The 17,662-nt window shown below is 45.8% G+C and overlaps 2 protein-coding genes across 4 annotated transcripts in view; one reads left to right on the forward strand and one right to left on the reverse strand.

Moving 5' to 3' along the window:
* OXA1L (OXA1L, mitochondrial inner membrane protein) lies at positions 1-6,086 on the forward strand. The gene is made up of 10 exons (XM_025391253.1): positions 1-107; positions 591-752; positions 1,298-1,511; positions 4,084-4,227; positions 4,486-4,571; positions 4,755-4,919; positions 5,099-5,203; positions 5,312-5,474; positions 5,562-5,642; positions 5,728-6,086. The coding sequence occupies exons 1-10, from the start codon at positions 45-47 to the stop codon at positions 5,859-5,861; spliced, it is 1,317 nt and encodes a 438-aa protein (XP_025247038.1). The 5' UTR covers positions 1-44; the 3' UTR covers positions 5,862-6,086.
* Positions 6,087-7,497: 1,411 nt separating this feature from the next.
* The window catches only part of SLC7A7 (solute carrier family 7 member 7), a 43,051-nt gene continuing 32,886 nt past the window's right edge, over positions 7,498-17,662 (reverse strand). For all 3 annotated transcript variants that reach the window (XM_025392294.1, XM_025392295.1, XM_025392296.1), the window contains 8 exons: positions 14,088-14,213; positions 12,956-13,100; positions 10,432-10,555; positions 10,075-10,178; positions 9,699-9,795; positions 8,621-8,770; positions 8,203-8,386; positions 7,498-7,986 (listed from right to left, as the gene is read on the reverse strand). In XM_025392294.1, the coding sequence (XP_025248079.1) occupies positions 7,880-7,986; positions 8,203-8,386; positions 8,621-8,770; positions 9,699-9,795; positions 10,075-10,178; positions 10,432-10,555; positions 12,956-13,100; positions 14,088-14,213 (1,037 nt within the window). In that variant the 3' untranslated portion in view covers positions 7,498-7,879. The remainder of the gene's footprint in view (positions 7,987-8,202; positions 8,387-8,620; positions 8,771-9,698; positions 9,796-10,074; positions 10,179-10,431; positions 10,556-12,955; positions 13,101-14,087; positions 14,214-17,662) is intronic.

Consider the following 17,662-nt stretch of genomic DNA (forward strand, 5'->3'; position numbering starts at 1 on the left):
GTTCTTAGTGCGCAGGCGCAAAAGTAAGTCCTCTTCCGGACAAAATGGCGATGGGACTGATGTGCGGACGCCGGGAGGTTCTGCGCCTGCTACAGTCCGGGCGTCGGGTAAGGATGCCCCGGGGCTGAGCACCGGGATGCTGCCCTAACCCAGTGAACCAAGCCCCAGGACAGCTCGTGCTAGGGATATGAGCAGACGCTGACCCGCTCACCGGGACCTGAATGTCATGACCTCGGGTCTTGTGAGGACGCGCTAGGGTTAGTCCCCAACACTGTGGGCCCAGCAGCCCGGTGTCAGCTTCTGGAATTGGCTTCGCCCCTGGCGAGAGCACCTCGGCCTAGTTCTCAGGGCCCCCCGATGCGGGTCTACGATAACTGAGATGCGGCGAACCCGGATTCAACCTTTGCTCTGCAGGCATCACCAGCTGCATGCCTTCGGGCTAGCGGTCTGCGCGCGGTAATAGTAATGTCTGCACCTGTAGTGGCCGGGCTGCTTGCTTTTTGGGAAGTTAGCATAATGAATCCCCTTTGCCCCTACGCGAGGACTTCTGCTCCCGGTAAAGGGGCTCCATCATCCTTTTACACGCTTAGGTCCACAGCGTCACAGGGCCCTCGCAATGGCTCGGGAAACCACTGACCGCACGGCTCCTATTCCCAGCAGCCCGGTGCTGCTGTCGCCCACACTACCTCTTCCTTGCGGCTTCCGGCCCCCGCAGCCTCAGTACCTCTGCCATCTCGTTTGCAGAAGTCCAGGTAAGAGGCCTTTCGTTCCTGCAATATTAGGAGTGGTGTTTCCCGGTTGGTTTCATATTCTGTTTTGTTTGGGAGCAGGGGGAATATGAAGCAGAGTTCTTGTCCACGCTCCACACAGCTCTCCAAAATGGTAGCATCTCTGCTTGGGATGAATTTTCAATTCAGTGGGGAAATGATTGGAAGTACAACAGGAGAGATGTTATATTTGGTTTTCTGAGCTGTTTGAAAGAAAAGTAATTGTTTCATGTTAATATATGGTAAAAATCATAATAGTGATATTCAAATGGCTGAAGTTTGGGAAACAGTGATAAAAGAAATAACTTCCCAGCATGAAGGGAAGTCATGGAATCTTACTCAAAGTAACTTCTCTTCCTACCTATTGATAAAAATGAGATATCCTTTTTAAGCTTGAATTCTATGTACACTAGGGTAACCTGGAAGAATAAGAAGTAGAGAGAACAGAACCCAGTACTGGTTATTTTAAGAAGGTCTCACTTTCTATGTGTTCACTACTGAATAAATATACAAGGCTTCCTTTCACACAGGTTCAGGCCCCTCCTGTTGTTCCTGCAACTCCCTCACCCGCAGCGGTACCTGAGGTGGCTTCTGGAGAGACTGCAGATGTAGTCCAAGCTGCTGCAGAGCAGAGCTTCGCTGAACTGGGGCTGGGGTCACACACCCCAGTGGGACTGATCCAGAATTTACTGGAATTTATGCATGTTGATCTGGGCCTACCTTGGTGGGGGGCCATTGCTGCATGTAAGGGGAATATACCCTATACATGGGTTAGGGATAGAACCTCATAGATGGCAATTATTTGAATGGATTCAGGAAGTAGTTGCAGAAGCTCTGGAATCAGAAGAGCAGATGATTTCAAATGAGTGATAGAGGCACATGATACCTAGATGCAGTCTACCTATATTTCTTAAAGAGCATTATAAAACCACCAGATCATCTGGGATTCAAGAAGTATAGATATTCGAATACAAACATGGGGTTAGAGTCAGGGGACCTTATTAACAGTCATGAAGCTGTCCTGGTTTAGAAGAACAGAGGTTCAAGTCAGGCACTTAAACCCCCAAATTGGGAAGCCACTCGCATTGCTTTTGTAAAGGCTGAAGCTCTGCTTTGAATTATGTGTCTCTCTGCCACTTTGCTCCATCAATGATCTCTTCTCTCCCCTGTGTCTTCAACGTTTCCCTCCTTATTGCCCTGCCCTGCACATGTAAGCATGCTCAAGCATACCCATGTGTTACTTGGGGGAAAATTTATTCCCTTCATTCTTAGTTCCCCTTCACCTACTACCCTGTCTTTCTTCTTCCTTTCATGGCTGTTATTTATTTGTTTTGTTGTTGTTTGTGGATACCTAGTAGGTGTATATATTTATGGGCTACATGAGATGTTTTGATACAGGCCTGCAAGGTGTAATAATCACATGGAGAATGAGATATCCATCCCCTCAAGCATTTATCCTTTAAGTTACAAAGAATCCAATTACACTTTATATTTTATTTTATTTTATTTTTTTAAACAGAGTTTTGCTCTGTCACCCAGGCTGGAGTGCAGTGGCCCAATCTCGGCTCACTGCAACCTCCACCTCCCAGGTTCAAGTGATTCTCATGTTTCAGCCTCCCAAGTAGCTGGGACTACAGGTGTACCACCACACCTGGCTAATTTTTACGTTCTTTATTTTAAAATACACAATTATTACTGATTATAGTCACCCTGTTGTGCTATCAAATAGTAGATCTTATTCTAACTAATTTTTTACCCATTAATTATTCCAAACCCTGACTACCCTTCCCAGCCTCTGGTAACCTTCCTTCTACTCTCTGCCCATGATTTCATTTGTTTTGATTTTTAGATCCCACAAATAAGTAAGAACATGGTGATGTTCGTCTTTCTGTGCCTGCCTTATTTCACTTAGCATAGTGATCTCCAGTTCCATCCATGTTGTCACAAATGACTGGGTTTCGTTCTTTTGATAGCTATTACTTAAAAGATTGCTCTGCATCCAATGAGCCTACTTCTTTCCACTTACTCTCTCAGCCATCTGGCTTTTACTCATATCACCTCATTTGAACTGCCAGTAACCTAATTGCTAAATCCACTTTTATTATACTTGGTCTTTCTGCATTAGACACTTTAGACCTTAAAATCAATCCTTTCCCAGGCGTGGTGGCTCATGCCTGTAATCCCAGCACTTTGGGAGGCCAAGGCAGGAAGATTACAAGGTCAGGAGTTTGAGACCAGCCTGGCCAATATTGTGAAACCCCATCTCTACTAGAAATACAAAAATTAGCGAGGTGTGGTGGCAGGCGCCTGTAGTCCCAGCTATTCAGGAGGCTGAGGCAGGAGAATCGCTTGAACCTGGGAAGCAGAGGTTGAAGTGAGCCAAGATTGCGCCACTGCACTCCAGCCTGAGCGACAGAGCAATAGAACGAGACTCTGTTAAAAAAAAATAAAAAATAAAGTCAATCCTTTGGCTTTTATGATAACGTTTCCTGATTTTTCTCCCTGTCTTTCTGACCATACTTTTGCATCTCCAAATTATCCTACCTACCCTTTCAGTGCCAGTAGTCTGGGTTCTATCCTTAGCTCCCTTCTCTTTCTACTCCACATCATTCATCATAATGTTGATAAAGCCTAACCCTGTAACCTAGTCTCGTATTTGACATCACCATGTTCTCACTTATTTGTGGGATCTAAAAATCAAAACAAATGAATGACCAGGAAAAATGAAGTGTGAGAAAAGAAATATGAAGGAGCTAAAGCAGTAGGCCATCAGATTATGTCCTACTCCAGGGATTTCTAGAACAATGGCTTTCAAACTTCCTTCCTGGAAGCCCCAGAGTTTTGTAAAGGGACCTCTGAGCAAGGTGAAGGCTGCCACATAAATAATCCTGTGGCCAGGCTTTTCGTTTGCTCAGGGCAGCATTTTTTTTTTTTTTTTTTTTTTTTTTTTTTTTTTTTGTACATTGGGGCTACGTGTACAGTTTGATGGAGCAGGGAGGCTCTTTTGATCACAGAAAAGTTTGGAAGCTATTGATCTAGAAAAGTGCTCCTGTCACCTTTTTGTTTGAGGAAACAAACAGGATTCCTAATCATCTGCTTAGAGAAGTTAATGCCATACTTTTGTGATGCCAAATCAGAGAACTGAGCCTTAAAGCAACTAATTCATACCCCTGACCCTAATTCTGGGCCTCTTAGGCGTAAGTCACAGAATGGACAAGGCAAGAATAAGACCCTTTCAGTAAGGACCTAAAAACCTTCAACCTTCTAGCTGCAGAACTGCTTTAATTTCACTCCAATCCTAGTTTGTATTTTCCAGGTACAGTCTTTGCCCGCTGCCTCATTTTTCCTCTCATCGTGATGGGCCAGCGAGAGGCAGCCAAGATCCACAATCACTTGCCAGAGATCCAGAAGTTTTCCAGTCGAGTCAGAGAGGCCAAGTTGGCGGGAGACAATATTGAGTGTGAGTCAGCTGCAGAATGACCATGGGAGAGGACCACATTTGCACTTTTCCTTACATTCTGCTGGGGGAAAGGAACAATGTGAATCAGAAGTTGCCACAGTCGGGAAAGTTCTAAAGATTTATCTGTTTCTTGGGCCTAATGCTCCCAAGGACTGGCCAGGGTTGGTTAGAAATTTCACAGGCCAGGTAGATGATGAGGATGTTCACCTCCACTGATGTAACTGTTACCCCAACCATTAATTTCCTCTCACCTCACAGTTTACAAGGCTTCCTCGGAGATGGCATTTTACCAGAAAAAACATGGTATTAAACTCTTTAAACCTCTCATTCTTCCTCTGACTCAGGTGAGCAAAAACATTTCCTTCCTTATTTCATCCTATACCCATCAAATTTCCTCTCTGTGTTTGATGTGCCCCAGGCCCCCCAAAAAAACAGGTGGTGGTGGATTATACATGGCTTTCAGTAGTGGGGTGATGAAAATGTTTTCTCTGGTAAAGCATGCTGACACTGTTTATCTTGTGTAATAGGCCCCAATCTTTCTCTCCTTCTTCATTGCTTTGAGAGAGATGGCCAACCTTCCTGTGGCCAGCCTGCAGACAGGTGGCCTCTGGTGGTTCCAGGATCTCACGGTATCCGATCCCACCTACGTGTTACCACTGGTAGTCACTGCTACAATGTGGGCTGTCCTTGAGGTAAGCCCAGATTGGCCAAGTGCCAGGCCTGCAAAGTGAACTGGGATTGGAGGGTAAAGTAATTGTACAGAATGGTCATCCTTCACTTGCTGGAGAAAGAGTTGATGGGTAAGAGATTAGAGACAGGTTCACTGAAACTGACAGCTTTCCCGACCTTTCTACCCTGCTTCTTTTGGCAGCTAGGTGCTGAGACAGGTGTGCAAAGTTCTGACCTTCAGTGGATGAGAAATGTGATCAGAGTGATGCCCCTGATAGCCTTGCCCGTAACCATGCATTTCCCCACGGTAGGTAATGCCTTATGGGCTGGCTCCAAGGCCTTCTGCCTAGCCTAGCCACCTAGCAAGCTGAGCAGGGATACAGCTTCTGAGTCCCCTCTCTGTGTTCTCACCCAGGCAGTGTTTATGTACTGGCTCTCCTCCAATTTGTTTTCCCTGGGCCAAGTATCCTGTCTCCGGATTCCAGCAGTACGCACTGTACTTAAAATCCCCCAGCGTGTTGTACATGACCCTGACAAATTACCTCCACGGGAAGGCTTCCTAGAGAGCTTCAAAAAAGGTAAGGGCTCGTCCTCTGTGAAACAGGACTAGGGAGAGGGGTCTACAAATAGGAATGCAAGTGACTCTCTTGCTTCTCTTTACACAGGCTGGAAAAATGCTGAAATGGCACGTCAGCTGCAAGAGCGTGAACAACGCATGCAGAATCACTTGGAGCTAGCAGCCAGGGGTAAATAGTCCTTTCAGGCCAAAATTCTGTCTTTTGTTTCTTCTTTCTGTTCTTCGTTGAGATTTGTTTTCTCTTCTCCCCTCAGGTCCCTTACGACAGACCTTTACCCACAACCCTCTCCTACAACCTGGAAATAATAACCCTCCCAATATCCCTAGCAGCAGCAGCAGCAGCAGCAAACCAAAGTCAAAGTATCCCTGGCGCGACACGCTTGGCTGACTTACGTTCCGTGCGCATTCTGGCAGGAACTCTGTCTCTTCAAAGACTCATCCTCAAAACAAGACTTGACACTGTGTCCTTGCCCCAGTCCTAGGAACTGTGGCACACAGAGATGTTCATTTTAAAAACAATTTCACGAAACACTCTTATACTCATGTTTATAAGAGAGCACTGGGTAGCCAAGTGATCTTCCCATTCACAGAGTTAGTAAACCTCTGTACTACATGCTGCTTCCTGATACTTATTGAACAGGGAAATGAGTGTGTGCTTCAGAAAACTGAAGAATACCCAGGACTTTGGGAGGCCGAGGCAGGCGGATCACCTGAGGTCAGGAGTTTGAGACCGGCCTGTCCAACGTGGGGAAACCTCATCTCTACTAAAAATACAAAAATAGCCACACGTGGTGGCGCACACCTATTGTCCCAGCTACTCGGGAGGCTGAGGCAGGAGAATTGCTTGAACCTGGGAGGTGGAGGTTGCAGTGAGCCAAGATTGCGCCACTGCACTCCAGCCTGAGCAACAGAGGGAGACTCTGTCTGAAAAAAAGAAAACCGAAGAATAGAGTGGGTCATGATTGCTTTTGCTGGCCCATGGCATTGGAAAATATAATGTTTTAACCTGGCATTAAGGGTTTAAACTTCCACCCAGGCACAGTGGCTCACGCCTGTAATCCCAGCACTTTGAGAGGCTGAGACGGGCAGATGGCCTGAGGTCAGGAGTTTGAGACCAGCCTGGCCAACATAGTGAAACCCTGTCTCTACTAAAAATACAAAAATTAGCCAGTCGTGGTGGTACACGTCTGTAGTTCCAGCTACTTGGGCAGTTGAGGCAGGAGAATCACTTGAACCTCGGAGGCAGAGGTTGCAGTGAACCAAGATCAAGCCATTGCACTCCATCCTGGGCAACAGAGTAAGACTCTGTTTCAAAAAAAAAAAAAAGAGTTTAAACTTCCAACCCATACATGTGTTGTTCTATCCACATTTGGATTGCAGTCTAGAGGTGTGGCTGATAAGTTGAATGTTGAGATTGTATCTAAATATAATAACTGCATTTCTTGATTCCAAGATTACTTTAAAAATTTCAAGAAGCAGATGTGTGCAAATTCTTAGTGATAATTAAGAATGAAAGTTCCAGGCTGGGCAAAGTGGCTCACACCTATAATCTCAGCACTTTGGGAGGCTGAGGTGGGTGAATCACTTGAGTCCAGGAATTCGAGACCAGCCTGGGCAACATGGCGAGACCTTGTCTCTGCTAAAAAGTTAGCTGAGCATGGTGGTGCTTGCCCATAGTCCCAGCTACCTGGGAGGCTGAGGTGGGAGGATAGCTTAAGCCCAGGAGGTTGAGGCTGCAGTGAGCCAAGATCATGCTGCTGTACTCCAGCCTTGGCCACAGAGCAAGATCCTGTCTCAAAAAGGAAGTTCATGTCATTTTTATGTAACAACCCAGCATTTCACTAGAGCAGTTGAAGTGTTCTGTTGTCTGCCTTTGTGTAGAGCCTGGTTTATCAGCCTTCAGCAGCTAGCTTGAGAGAGAAAAGATGGATCTACTTTCAAGCATAAGATTATTTTTAGTCTTTGTGTTTCTAGGCTAATGGGAGCTGTCCTAGAGATACTATATAAAGTGAAGTCACTCAGACTTTAGGAACATAACTTTATTGTCATCCAGCACCTGTGATAGTTTGATGTCTCTCTAAAGGAGATAATTGGAGGATTGTGGGCCCTTTTAAAAGAAAAGAGGAGTAGGTAGGCGCACTCAGGTGCTTCTAAAACCACCAAGCCCACACCTGACATGCTCCTCTCCCCAGTCTCCTCTATTGTCCACTTTAAAAGTCTGGAACTGTATGTAGCAAAACAAATAAATTACTTTTCATTTCAAAAAGTAAGTTCAAAGGTTGAAGCTGCCTAGGCCAGGCTTCTGGACAGGTGCCTCCAAAGAAGTGAGCTTTCCTTTTCAACTTCCTCAGCTCTAGCCAGTAGACCAGAAACCCCTGCTTTCCACATCAGGATTCCAGATGGTGTTTAGTTAGACTTGGGATCCCGTTGCTTGGGCATCTCTCCTCCATCTTCCAAATCCATTTCTGCAGCAACTGACATACACAGGACCTGGAGGTACCTTGTGGCAGACCCTACAAAGAAAACTTTGAGTTGGAATTGAGAAGAGGTCAGCTGGGCTGAGTTCAAGTGTCATTGAATGGAACTGGGCCTGAGGGGAGTGATTTCATTAAGCCGAAGGGTTCATAAGAAGGGGCTATGGCAAAAATGTCTTTGGAGGCAAGATTTACAGAAAAAGGCAAAAACCAAGCTCTACAATAGCTGAGCTGATTTAAGGATGCAATGCTTACCCACGATCCTTCGGAGGTAAAGAGGTCGCTTATGTTCTGGCACTCTGATGATGAGGAAGTAAAAGGGCAGGCCTGAGAGGGCAATGGCAATGCCGATGAGGGAGTTGATGGTATCACTGTAAAGTGGAACAGCCACCAGGAAGATGGTGCAGAGGCAGAAGACAATCGGGAAGAAAACGCTGAGCTGAGGGCACAGGAAACACAACTGGGGTGGACCACTCAGGATTCTTAACAGCTAAAATAACACCTCCCATAAGGATTAGCGCACTGAGTCTTCTTTCCATACCTTTAATTTCAACACAATACTAACCACCAAGTCCCAGGCAAAGGTTTCTAAATAAAGTGTCTTGTAATAGTCCCCTGTAGCAGCAACTCTAGCTGTTTCAGATGGAGCAGAGGTAGGATGGAGTTGCCATACCTTGAGGGGACGAGGTCGATCAGGCTCCTTCCAGCGCAGATAAAGCTGACCCACAATAGAAAGCCCCACAAAGAACCAGTAGCTGAAGCTGTAGTAGTTAATGAGCTGGAAGATGTCTTCCACGCACAAGTAGATCAATGCCATGATACCCTGTAAGCGTGAGCCCAAGTCAGCTCTTCTCAGGGCCTTTGTTATTCCAAAGGCTTTTCACTCCCTTTATACCTCCCAAATCCATCCCCCGTCGATCCTCAGAGTCTCCTGGTCCTCTTCTGTTTTTAATCCCTTTAACACTCTAGTTTCAATACCTTATCCCCTCTGTTACAAGTCAGTAGTCTCAACTGGTTTTTCAACCCATTCTTCAAGCTAAGCCTGTATAAAGCAAGCTTGAAACAATCCCTCAAAAGTCTTGCATAGGACCATTTCCATAATGGCTCCAACCTACATTATCCAGCTCTTATCTCCTCCTGCATGTTGAATATCCCGATTCTGAAAATCCAAAATGCTCCACTGTCAAGTCAACACTCAAAAAGTTTCAGATTTTTAGAGCATTGCAGATTTTGGATATTCAACCTGTATTAAAACCCATACTGCTTTGCCACAGGATTTTCTGATATTATTTCTCCTACCTAAAGCCCATCTCTACCATTTGCAACCCTAGCCATCAAGATGCACCTTTTTTTTTTTTTTTCTGAGAACATTTTGGTGGATTTTAAGACACACATACACTTCTAGACGTAATTCTTCATTCACCCTCTCCTCCCATGGAAGTGATCATTTCTTAAACACCGTATCACTCACTATCTGTCATGGCAATCAATCATTACAATGTATTCCATGTACTTTATGGCTTCTCTTAGAGCAGAGGTGTACCATTCCTTACAGCATTTGGATTTTCCCTGTAGTGCCTGCAGTGGTTGGCATAGTGCCTTGCCCATGGTGAACATTCTGATCCACCAATAGTTTTTCTATTGGAATTTCTTTTAGAGCTTTCAGGAAGCTAGAACAGTCGCTTCTGCTGTTACTGAAGTTTCCCCCCATCCCCCCAATCATTTTCAGTCTTATCCTTGAGCTGACTTACATTGAAGAGCAAAGAAGGCACTGGTGTGAACCGCTCAACATGGATCATGCAGATGGCATCAGGGAGATGGCCTTCTCTTGAGCCCACAAAGAAAAGCCTATGTCAGGTAAGATAGGAGAAGCTGAGAAAATTGGTGGACACGATGCAGCCTGGTTCATCTGCTACATGGCCCTCCCTCTCTGCTATCCCTTCCTTCAAAAGTGTTTGGATAATATAGACTGGAGCTCAGTATTAAGATTAATGACAACTGCAGGCTTCTGCTAGAAACAACAAGAAAGAGGTTATGGTATCAGTTGGAAAACACAGGTAATCAAAGTCCAGGTCCTGTAAGTTCCACCGTCCACTGCCATAGCCCTTCAAAAGATGCCACTCTTACCTAGAAGCAGCCACAATGGAGGCATTGAGGCCACCAAAACAGGATAATGCAACTGACAGTGGAATTATCCAGTTAAATATTCCAAATATCTGATCTGCAAAAGTCTAAGGGAAAAGAATGGAAGAGTCATTAGCAGGATCTAAAAGGGATGAAAGACATGGATGGGCATGCCCCAGATTCCCCTTATTAGGACTCCAACTCTTCTTCCACAGTGGGGGTAACAGGACCTTCTTGCAAGCCCCATATTCGAAATGAACTCCTTTCAAGGCCATCTACCCCCTTTCCAGGACTTTCAAGAGCCAGAATATACCCAGTACCCCACAAGTCACCCTCAACCTGCTAGTGAAAATCCTTTACCACAGCAACAGCATCACTGGCCAAGATGTCTCTCATGTCTAGCACAGTATAATAGGCCACATTGGTCAAGATATAGATGATGGTGACAATGGGCATGGAGATGCCAATGGAGAGGGGCAGGTTCCTACAGCCAAATAGAATAAAATACACATTAGTCCCACAGTCATATCCCTATCTCTCCTTTAATCCTTAGACTCTCCCTGCCACACCAGTCTTTCCAGGGATGGAGACTGTTGCTACATTTCCTCAATGCATTTGTCTTTGACGGTGCCCTGGATAGTGGCTGAAGCTCTGAACTAAACACTTAAGAACTAAAGAACATTAGGGGAAAGGAATATCATATTAGGAGATAGGACTGTGCAGCTGGGATCAGTGGCTCATGCCCGTAGTACCAACACTTTGGGAGGCTAAGGTGGGCAGATGGCTTGAGTCCAGGAGTTGGAGACCAGCCTGGGCAACATGGCAAAACCCTGTCTGTACAAAAAACTAGCCAAGCAGCCGGGCGTGGTGGCTCACGCCTGTAATCCCAGCAGTTTGGGAGGCCGAGGCAAGTGGATCACCTGAGGTCAGGAGTTTAAGACCAGCCTGGCCAACATGGCAAAACCCTGTCTCTACTAAAAATATAAATAATTAGCTGGGCATGGTGGCACGCACCTGTAGTCCCAGCTACTTGGGAGGCTGAGGTACGAGAATCACTTGAACTCAGGAGGTGGAGGTTGTGGTAAGCCAAAATTGTGTCATTGCACTCCAGCCTGGGTAACAGTGAGACTCTGTCTCAAAAAACAAAACAAAAAATTAGCCAAGCATGGTGGCGCATGCCTGTAATCCCAGCTACTTGGGAGGCTGAGGTGGAAGGATCACTTGAGCCCGAGGAGGTCAAGGCTGCAGTGAACCATGACTGGGCCACTGCACTCCAGCCTGGGCAAGGCAGTCAGACCCTGTCTGAAAAAAAAAAAAAAAGAATTAACAAAGAGTGTCCCAGCATAATAATGCACAGGAAAATGGGAGGTTATTTTGTTTTATACTCCAAAGATCTTTTAGTGTCAGGATTCCATCTCTAAGATTATCAACATTGGTAATTTTGTCTCAAGGTTGAGAAATATAAAAGGAAATTATGGAGGCAAATTGTGAAATTTAACATCTTCAGAGATAGGCCTTCAGTAGGAAGAGAAGTGTGTGTATCTGACAAGCAACCTGGAAGATATGTCTGCCCACCCCTTCCTCAGTTTGAGAACCTCAGGAGCCATCCTAACTGGTGGGCAAAAGAAAGATGCAAAGAGCTCTCAAGGTCCCTGTAGCCCAATAAAGCCATGAACTTTATAAACATCCTTAACAGTAAGGCTGCCCAAAAGAAGCACAAAGTGGGGCAAATACAGAGTCATGCAGCTTCTGTCCGGTAGGTGGAAGCACCACCCAGGCCTTCATCCTGCTTCTGTTATCTCTGCTCCCATAGCGTTACCACTAGTTGTGTACCAAGAGTGCTCTTCTGTTTCTCAAGCCAAAAGGAGTTTATTGGTATAAGAATTGTGATTCTTCTGACTTAAACATTTACAGAGAGCTGGGCACGGTGGCTCACACCTGTAATCCCAGCACGTTGGGAGGCTAAGGCAGGCAGATCACCTGAAGTCAGGAGTTCGAGACCAGCGTGGCCAACATGGTGAAACCCCATCTTGACTAAAAATACAAAAATTAGCCAGGTGCGGTAGCAGGCGCCTGTAATTCCAGCTATTTGGGAGGCTGAGGCAGGAGAATCACTTGAACCTGGGAGGCAGAGGTTGCAATGAGCCAAGATTGCGCCATTATACTCCAGCATAGGAAATAGAGCAAGACTCTCTCTTAAAAAACTCCATTCCCTGGCAAATCTTAGTTCCCAGAATCATAGAATTTTAGAGCCAAGAAAGGCCATGGAGATCACAGATTACAGATAAGGAAGCAGACAAAGAGATGGCTGGGCAACTCCCTCAAGGTCAGCCCACAAGTCAGTGGAAAGACAAACTCTAGGTCCTTGTCTTCCTATCCAGTGCTCTTTTCACTCTATATATAGACTACAGAGCAATAATGGTGGGGTGACTTAATTGAATGACTGAAACTATACCACAATGTCAATATGAATTTAGGAAACAAGGAAGGGATCAGAGGGAAACATAGGAAGGTTTCTGGACGTCTATAACCCAAAGCTATGTATGTGGGGATAAGGGTGGATGAAATATCTATCAAGGAAAATCTGTTTTAAAAACATACATAAGCATATAATACAACCTGCTCTAATTAATGCAGAAATTAATGAACAAATGTAAAAATGCCTTTAAAAAATTTACAGAGCATACATGAGAAAGTTCATATTTTAGCCCTGTTACTATGATCATAGACAAGTTACTTCTCTGAGCCTCAGGCCTCTCATCTATTAAAATGAGGCTGATAAAATTAACCTCATAGGTGGTTGTGGTATGCTGTCTGTCACAGAGTAGTAGCTCATTAAATGATGGCTATCACTGCTGTGGAAAATTGGTGGTGCAGTACCTACCTCTCAGGATTCTTGATCTCTTCAGTGACATAGTTGAGAGTGTCCCAGCCTGAGTATGAGAACAGAGCTGAGTACAGTGCCAGGGCAATGTCACCCACTGCATATGATGAACCCTCAAAGGAATTCTCAAAATGAGTGGAGGCTCCTGGAACCCAAGAACATTGGAAGGCAGGGGATTAGTGGCTTATTCTCCCACTTCACAATGATCAAGTACAGGACTGAGAGAATATGGTAATATAATAGCAGGTAAGTGGCCTACAACACCTTTGGCAGCAAGAGTACCAGTAAGGGAACAGGAAACAGTAGAGAGACGTCTACAGAGATAGACCAGAATGCCCTGCATCCTAATGACATAGATGGGGATCCTGACAGGAAGGGTCCAGGGTAGCTTTCTAGGACAAGAAACCACCATAGAGCAGAAAGGCTGGAGAATAGAAACAATGCAGTTCTGCTCTGCTCTGCAGGCTGTCTGATTCCTGCCTCCTATCGCAATCTGCCAAAGCCAGCTCCCAGGGCATGGCTGTCAACCCTTTTGCCAAGATCAGCCTCCTCTGGGAGGCAGTGTGTATGAAAGTTAAAGGACAGACTTTGCGTCAGTTGTCCTGGATACAAATTTCAGCTCCTCTACTTGCCGGTAGCAACTTGGGCAAGATATTTAATTCTTTTTTGTTGTTGTTGTTGTTGAGAAGGAGTCTCTGTCGCCCAGGCTGAAGTGCAGTGGTGCGATCTTGGCTCACTGCAACCACCGCCTCCTGGGTTCAAGCGATTCTCCTGCCTCAGCCTCCCAAGTAGCTGGGATTACAGGCACCTACCACCACGCCCGGCTAATTTTTGTATTTTTAGTCAAGATGGGGTTTCACCATCTTAGCCAGGCTGGTCTTGAACTCCTGACCTCATGGATCCACCTGCCACGGCCTCCCAAAGTGCTGGGATTATAGGCATGAGCCACCCCACCCAGCCCAAGATACTTAATTCTGCAGCCTGTTTCCTCATCTATAAAATGTGGATAATAATAGTGCCTACCAAATAAGGTTATTATAAGAAATGAGATAATGCACGAAGAGCACTTAGAGGAGTGTGGCTCACAGAAAATGCTTAACAAAGATTAGTTGCTGCTAATATTATTTCTTACCCTGGCCAAGTCTAACAATGCCTGCAATGATGATCGCGATCAGCGCCAATACTTTAGCATAGGTGAAAATATCTTGTACCAGGGTTCCCCACTTGACATAGGCACAGTTAATGAAGGTTAAGAGACCTGAAAGAAAAATAATACTGATTGGTGACTTACCCTCACCACTGTAGGACCTTAGACTCCCAAGCAATTTTTCCAGTACCAGTCACCAAGATAAACCCTTCAGCCAAAGACAGACCCTCTGACCTGCTCTGCACTGGAAGCCTCAGACCCCAGAATGTCCTCACCATTATCATGCAAAGGCCTCCATACTCCCTACCCCCCAGCACCTTATATGGGAGACACAAAACAAAGTGATTGCAGATCTGCTTACATAAAAAATACATTCAGATTTCCAATCACAGCAGTGGGAGGCAACTGGGAACTATACGGGATTAGTGATTGTTCCGGCTCTTGGCTCTGAAAAGTCACGGTCTCTCCCTCCTACCTCCCATTCCCCATGGGCTCCAGCACATAGCACTCTGACTCTGTGGTATTACTGTTAACCTTGAGGAGTCCTGCTGTGACTTAACCAATGCTGAGCCAGCAGGTCAGGCCGTGTGGCCAAGGATTAGGATGAAGGCCAGATTTCCTGCCCACTGCCTGGCAGCTCAGCTGCCTGCTTTTGTGCTTGGAAAGATTCTTGCAGCTAAGAGTGGCTCCTGTAGAATAGGGACAGGGCATTTTTCCTGATGGGACAATAGAGAAATAAGAGCCACACACATTCCCCCAGTCCTTCTACTCAGAAGTACAGGTAGTCGTTTTACCAGGGTTCTTAACTAAGTTCTCCATAAGGCTCAAAATTCTTTTTCCCAAAGTGTTATGTCCATATTAATACAGATATACCTAAGAAAAAGGTTCATACCTTTTCTTAGAAAAGGATCATCGCTTTTATCAGAATCTCAAAGAAGTCCATTATCCCTCCCCCAACGAAAAAATTACAGTCTACGACTTGAATTTGAATTACTTGAAGAAATTCAAAAAGGGAGGCCCACAGATGCTGTGAGGTTGACCAGTAGCCCCAGGATGTAGCGGAGAAGAAAGCTGGAAAAAACAACATAGATCTTCCCACTGGTAGCATAGCGAATCACTTCATTTATCCCTCCTTCTCAGCTCAGCAACTAGAACACTATAAGGAGGGCTTAATTTTACAGTCCTTCTCCCAAGGGCTCTAAGGGCAAGGTCAACATCACCCTGCCTTACCAGTCAAGAGAATGAGGCCTAGTACAGGTCTTGCCTACTTCAGGCCACCGAAGCAGTCAGAAACACTCTGAGTTATCCTGGCAGTGGTGTGGCCTTGGTGTCCCTAGTCCTCCTATTTTGTCGTGTCCTGGCCTCATCGCATTCTGGCTACTTCATCCTGAGAAGCAGGGAAGACTGGCCTCTCAGAACAGCTGCACCATCTTCTCTCTCTCACCCTCCCTTCCACCACCACCCTCATGCTACTCACTGCCCAAGTTCCTTTCTGCTCTTCCTGAGAAGGGGCATTCCTGTCCTATACAAATGCTTGCCTTTCTGCCTAATAAACAACAAACCTTATCACAGGGCTGGGCAAAAATGTACCCACAGCTCCAGGCCACCCCAGTGCTAAGTTAATAATTAAAGACACTAGTGTGCAGCACCCCACAAAATGACCAAAGTGCCTGTATCTTGCCCTCCACAAATCTTTCAAATCTGTTGCTCCTCCTCAGTCACCCATCCTTTACTCCCCACTGGACTCCAGCCTCCAGCCACTCAACAACCTAGTGCCCCTTCTCCCCAGCCTGTAACCTCTGCCCTTATCCTAGGCTCTGTGGCTGGCTCATAACCACAACATAGCCAGGTTTCCAAGTAGAAACACCAGGCACAAAGGATGCTGCCACATTGTCAGGGGAATGGGATCTCCAAATACAAATTTATGATTCCCTGCCAGGTAACCATAGGTCACAACACCAAACTGGAATAAGCTTACAGGACTAGTTCTAGTTCAGACTCAGAATCTGAGCCGTGTGCCACAAGGTTCTCTTCTCAGCTCTGTCCAGGGATGTAGGCAGGGAAAAGGAGGGACGAGCAACCAATTCACCACCCACTACCATAGCAGATTCTGAAATGGAAATACATGGCTTGTTTATATTTTATTTTATTTATTTTATTTTTCTTTTTGAGACAGAGTTTCACCCTGTTGCCCAGGCTGGAGTGCAATGGTGCGGTCTCAGCTCACGGCAACATCTGCCTCCTGGGTTCAAGCAATTCTCCTGCCTCAACCTCCCAAGTAGCTGGGATTACAAGTGTGCACCACCACACCCAGCTAATTTTTGTATTTTTAGTAGAGACAAGGTTTCACCATGTTGGCCAGGCTTGTCACAAACTCCTGACCTGAGGTGATCCACCCACCTCGGCCTCCCTAAGTGCTGGGATTACAGCGTGGGCCACAGTGCCCAGCCTATATTTTATTATTATTTATTTATTTTTATTTATTTATTTTTGAGATGGAGTCTTGCTCTGTCGCCCAGGCTGAAGTACAATGGCATGATTTCAGCTCACTGCAACCTCTGCTTCCCAGGTTCAAGCGATTCTCCTGCTTCAGCCTCTCGAGTAGCTGGGACTACGCATACGCCACCATGCCCAGCTAATTTTTTTGTATTTTTAGCAGAGACAGGGTTTCACCATATTGGCCAGGCTGATCTCAGACTCCTGAGCTCAGGTGATCCACCCGCCTCGGCCTCCCAAAGTGTTGGGATTACAGGCATGAGCCATCACACCTGGCCCTAATATATATATATATATATTTTTTTTTTTTTGGAGATGGGGATCTCACTCTGTCAAATAAGGCAGAGTGCAGTGGAGAAATCATAACTCACTGCAGCATCAAACTTCTGAGCTCAAAGGATCCTCCCATCTCAGGTACCCTAGTAGCTGGGATCAAAGGTGTGCACCACCATGCCCGGCTAATTTGTTTTATTTTTTATTTTTATTTTTTGAGACGGAGTCTTCCTCTGTCACCCAAGCTGGAGTGCAGTGGTGCAATCTCAGCTCACTGCAACCTCCGCCTCCAGGGTTCAAGCAGTTCTCCTGCCTCAGCCTCCTGAGTAGCTGGGACTACAGGTGCCCACCACCATACCTGGCTAATTTTTATATTTTTAGTAGAGACGGGGTTTCACCATGTTGGTCAGGCTGGTCTCAAACTCCTGACCTCATGATCCGCCCTCCTCAGCCTCCTAAAGTGCTGGGATTACAGGCGTGAGCCACCACGCCTGGCTGTTTTACTTTTTTTAGAGACAGGGTCTTGCTATGTGGCCCAGGCTGGTCTTGAACTCCTGGCCTCAAACAATCCTTCCACTTCAGCCTTCTGAGGAGTGACTGGGATTATAGGGAGGAGTCATGGCACCTGGGTGGCTTGTTTACCTTTTAATCCCTATTGCTTCTCTACTGCTCTCTCTCTTTTTTTTTTTTTTTTTTTTTTTTTTTTTTTGAGACAGTCTTGCTCTGTTCCCCAGGCTGGAGTACAGCGGTACAATCTCAGCTCACTGCAACCTCCACCTCCTGGGTTCAAG

Source organism: Theropithecus gelada, chromosome 7b, assembly GCF_003255815.1.
Source record: "Theropithecus gelada isolate Dixy chromosome 7b, Tgel_1.0, whole genome shotgun sequence".
In the NCBI taxonomy this organism is placed as follows: Eukaryota; Metazoa; Chordata; class Mammalia; order Primates; family Cercopithecidae; genus Theropithecus; species Theropithecus gelada.

What these genes read in the sequence shown, in the direction of transcription:
- OXA1L (XM_025391253.1), top strand. Translation starts at nt 45, where the DNA reads ATGGCGATGGGACTGATGTGCGGACGCCGGGAGGTTCTGCGCCTGCTA. An exon ending in TCATTCTTCCTCTGACTCAG is followed by an intron (nt 4,572 to 4,754) that starts GTGAGCAAAAAC and finishes CTTGTGTAATAG; the next exon opens with GCCCCAATCTTTCTCTCCTT. An exon ending in TAACCATGCATTTCCCCACG is followed by an intron (nt 5,204 to 5,311) that starts GTAGGTAATGCC and finishes GTTCTCACCCAG; the next exon opens with GCAGTGTTTATGTACTGGCT.